This window comes from Ceratosolen solmsi, unplaced genomic scaffold (assembly GCF_000503995.2).
Source record: "Ceratosolen solmsi marchali unplaced genomic scaffold, CerSol_1.0 scaffold23, whole genome shotgun sequence".
NCBI classification, from domain to species: domain Eukaryota; kingdom Metazoa; phylum Arthropoda; class Insecta; order Hymenoptera; family Agaonidae; genus Ceratosolen; species Ceratosolen solmsi.
Window position 1 is genome coordinate 5,537,342 of NW_011948430.1, and position 4,756 is coordinate 5,542,097.

General features: G+C 30.8%; 1 protein-coding gene across 1 annotated transcript in view; it reads left to right on the plus strand.

Annotated features, from left to right (window-relative positions):
- The window catches only part of LOC105364137 (rap guanine nucleotide exchange factor 6-like), a 45,429-nt gene extending 41,641 nt beyond the window's left edge, over positions 1–3,788 (plus strand). Inside the window, exons 2-4 of the mRNA XM_011502001.1 lie at positions 47–198; positions 3,520–3,593; positions 3,700–3,788. Coding sequence (XP_011500303.1) covers positions 47–198; positions 3,520–3,593; positions 3,700–3,788 — 315 coding nt within the window. The remainder of the gene's footprint in view (positions 1–46; positions 199–3,519; positions 3,594–3,699) is intronic.
- Positions 3,789–4,756: the final 968 nt, after the last annotated feature.

Genomic DNA, 4,756 nt, shown 5'->3' on the forward strand with positions numbered 1-4,756 from the left:
CGCTCTTCCCGTTAATAATGGCGATTTTCTTCTCGATTATTTTTAGGTGAATCCAGGAAGTAAAGCGGCTCAACAGGGAGTGAGAGAGGGCGACCTGATTAGCAGCATCAACGGCAGGAGTACGCGTGAATTAACGAACGGCGAAGCTCATGGGCTGCTGCGCAACGCAGGCGACCACCTCAAATTAGGATTGAATCAGTGAGTCTTGGGATTACGTTTGAATTACATGTTTGATGCTCGACTCGGCCCAATTGACGTTTGATGGACGCAAACTTGCGCACTCCAATGGCACTAAATTATTGATTAAAATCTCCTCGCCCAACTTCCATATCGCTTAAAGTGTTATAGGAAGTTGGAGCAATGCGACTCCGCAGCTACCGGTCTGCTCAATTATTTGTTTTAATAAAGTTGCTTAATAATCTTTCAAACCGTACAGAGCTTATTATGCATGCGTGCATGCATGTGGAAGAGTGCATTTCATGATTATTATAGTAATTGAGAATGCTTTTACAATACTTAAACTTTATACACTTGAAACTGAAATTTCATTTGAAAAACCGTGGATTACAACCAAATGCAAATTCCTTTAATTTATTCTTAAAATAATGTACTATTTATAATCGTCAAGTTATCCAAGCTATTCCTATACAACGACACTTTAGTTGAAAAATGAAAAGAAATCATAATAATAATTTTGTCGAGCTCTATCGAGTAATATTGAGAGTATTATTTTTAGTAAAAAATTTTAAGTACCTGCCGATTTTAGAATTTTCCTCATTTTAGAAAATACAACGATTACTTCTACCAAAACACGGATGTTGTAACAAATGATTATTTAATGTTATCCCAAGCAATTAATTATCGTCGGTACTAAATAACAACATAAAACCAATTTTCTTCCATGAAAATTAATGAGCTCGTGCATCATAACTGCCAATGTGCGTAAATGAGATGTTTTTGATTAGCGAGCTGTGTCTACGTGATAAAAAATTAACTGCATTGCCAATTTATATAAGCTATAAACTTTGTGCATAAACTAAATATATTATGACGTACTCGTTTTAAGATAAATAAGATGAAAAAAAAATGAAGAAAAAAAAAAGATAAATAAATAAACTTTCCACCCCTTGTAAAGTTAATATAAAATGAAATAGTAAATAATGAATATCTTAAATGTGTTTCAAGACGATTCATTAGAGTATATAAGGATGATTTTTATAATTCACCGTTCATTATCCGACGCAAATGAGCCAATAAATAAGAACTGTTCATAAATTTAGTTTCGAATTTCAAAGAAACACGGTTTAATAACGAAAATTTATACCTCGAGTTAAAAATTTATGTTATATTAAAAGTTAAAATATTAAATAAGCATGATCGCTATTCAGAACTCAGCGTCCAATTGCCTCAAAGTATATGTAATAGCATTAATAAAGTTAATTATTAACGTAAAACGATTTTTTAATCAATATATGAGATATTATTTAATGGACGATTTACCTAATTTACCCAATGACTTATACAACAACTAAATCAACGATACGCTATAATAGCTCGTCTTACAAAACAAAACGAAAAAATCTCATGGCGCTCATTGTGCGTTATGTTGTTTTGAATATAAATCAAAACATAAATTCTACCTCCGTTGCCGCTATCAATTCATACTTATCAAATACTTAATTCTATTGGTAGCGATACGTTAGCGATACGTAGCGTACTAATACCGAATTACAATAATAATGTCACAATAATATTTAAGATTTAATACCGAATAGGTTATTTATCGCCAATAATAATTATTAGCACAGGGCTCGACGCGCTTATTCACGGGAAAACTGTGTAAATTTTGCCACGAAGAGAATACGTAAAAAGGTCGGATCGGGTTAGGAAAGAGGCGGATTATTACTTTGTCAAAAGGCGGAAATACGTGGCAAAGCCAATGGAGAGCGGAATGATATTGTCGAGCATGACGTCACGTGAGACAGGGTGCGTCCGAGCCTACCTCGTTATACGCGCTTTTCCAGTATCATATATTCGTCTCAATCCCTTCCTCTCCCTCGCTCCCTCGCCGTAAAAGCCAATCTAACGCGTTGAGCGCCTACAGAAAGCTCGGCGATGACGGCTCGCCGATTCGCTAAAGTCCGTGCCAAGCGTTGGTCGAGAAAATGATCATTTCCCGCAAAGCGTGTGCTCCCATTTTCTATCATTTGCATTAGTCGCTCGATAAGCCGTGAGTGACCGCGCGCAATTATGAAATTAGATTTTCGTTGAAGAGGACTAATCGGATGACGTGACTTATTGAGCGTTTTCCAAAGCCGAGTGCACCTATCCGCTGTTTGGTTATTTGAATACTTTGGATACTTTGTAATGGATGCATCGGGGCCGGAAACTGTATAATTCGCACCAAGCTTTCAATTGGAGGAATCTTGTTATAAGGCTTTAATCGTGGATGAGTATTTCGTCGCGACCGCATTTCCTTGCTTTATTGCTGCGCCGGTGAGGAAGTTTTAAGTTATGCAATATTGATTAGTAAATCTATAATATTATGGAGAATTTAAATTGCCGTCAATAACGTTTTTTTCCCCATCTCGATAAACAAAGTTTTTAATGCTAAGACAATAAATTAATCCAATAGAACTTTTTCGAGAGCTAATTACATTATCTTTAAGACATTTGGTGAATGTTATCTATTATTATGACCGATTAGCGACAAAATACAGATCCAAATCGACAAAAAATGGAGGAAAATATCATTTTCCTAGAATTTACAAAATGAAAATCTTATTTAATCAATGTTTATTAAATTCGTAGCGAATATATGCTCTCATTGAAAATTGATTGAGTCATTATTTAAGTCGAAAATATGAGATAAAATTTTTAAATAATTTTTTCATTTTAGCAATACCACTTTAGACGTTTACTTATAAGTTTAAATATAAGCGCGATTCTCTCCGTTAATAAGAAATTTTAATCGGTAATAAAAAAAAAAAAAAATTTTAATATTTAAATGAACGACCTAAAATGAAATAAACCAATTTTGTTATAAAACTTTGACGAAGAAAACAAATTACTTGAAAGAATTTTATTACCGCCATTAGCTGATTGGAATTTCTTCTGTCTATTGAATCTTTTTTTTTTCCAGGCCCATAAACACAGAAATTGATAAAACTCTCCATCTTAATTTTTTCATCAACCTTTCATCATCTTATTAAGATTATTGCGGGTCCTCGACAAAGAAAAATGTTCAAATCTGTCGATACCTAAAGTAGCTAATGAAACAAAAATCGGTATTGGTTCGCGAACCTTAATAACTTGGTTTTAAGGTAATTTTTCATCCTCTCATACATTTTTGATGTATCAGGAACTTGATAAAAGAAAAAAAGACTTGAGTTGAAAACGTTTTAAAATGCTAATTATAGTAGTATTATCGCAGCGTCTGTATTGGGATTAAATATATTAAAATCTCGATTCACGCCATAAGAGAAATATATTTTTAAATTAAAATTCTATTGTTTTCAGAGACAACGGTTCGCCGAAAAGAAGAATTTACAAAAGCAGTCTTCAGGAAAATACTTCGATCGATACGATTAAAAGTAAGAAAAAATTTTGTTATTTTATATATCTTGCTCGAAAGCTAAATATTTGATTGTAACATAGAGATAATAATAAGAATTAATATTTGACGTGTATATTATTTAGAAATCACGACAAAAACTACAACTAATAGACATATTATTTCTACGGAAACAAGAAAAAGTGAAACGGGTGAGCAGAGTTTTATTATCTAAAAAACTGTAATTAATCCTATTAAATTGTAAGAATATTACACTTTTTTTTTTTATTTTATTTTTGGTTTTCTTTGTTTTTTTTTTGTTGTTTTTTTTTGTTTTTTGGTGTTTTGTTTTTTTTTTGTTTTTTTTTTGTTCTTTTGTTTTGTTCTTTTTTGTTTTTGACATCTATGAAATAGGAACAAGATCTATCGTACAACTTTTTATTTATTGTATTATGTTAATTCAATAATTCAATATTTTCTTTCGTTATTGTATACATTATTGATGAAATATATTAACGTTAACTTATTTAATTGATACGTGTCTTCTTTTTTAAGTCTACATTAACTTTTCAAATACTTACATAATATATGCAAGAACAAAAACAAATTTGTATTGTCATTATTGTCGCACAATTTGCATTGTTATTTTCGGAAGCATCTAATTCAACTTACTTATAAAAACTCTCCTATTAAAACAAAAATCTTTTGGGTAATGGATCTTTGTTCTCTATAATTATTCGTAAATCAAATAGAAGAGGTATTAGGTACATCCGTATTTAATTATAATACGCAATTAACACTTATTTTCTTTTTCTATTTCATGGTTACTAAATTGTAGTTACATAAAAGTAAATTTACTAAATAAGATCAATCGCGACAATAATATACGGAAATTCGATTAAGCTGATGCGATGATTTAAAAATGACGAATTGCTTACGATTTGTTTCAAACAAATAATAATAATAATAATAATAATAATAATAATAATAATAATAATAATACGGCATAAGCACTAAATGTATAAAGACATTATTGTTTATAAGTTTAACAATTAGTTTAACATGAATTTTTTAATCTCCATGACTATGACCATGACTAAAAATTAATGAAAATAGTTATGTGAGTAAATTTTTTCAATATAACATAATCTCATCGTTAAAACATTAAAGCACGTCGTGAAAAATGTTGATCTCGGAATACAA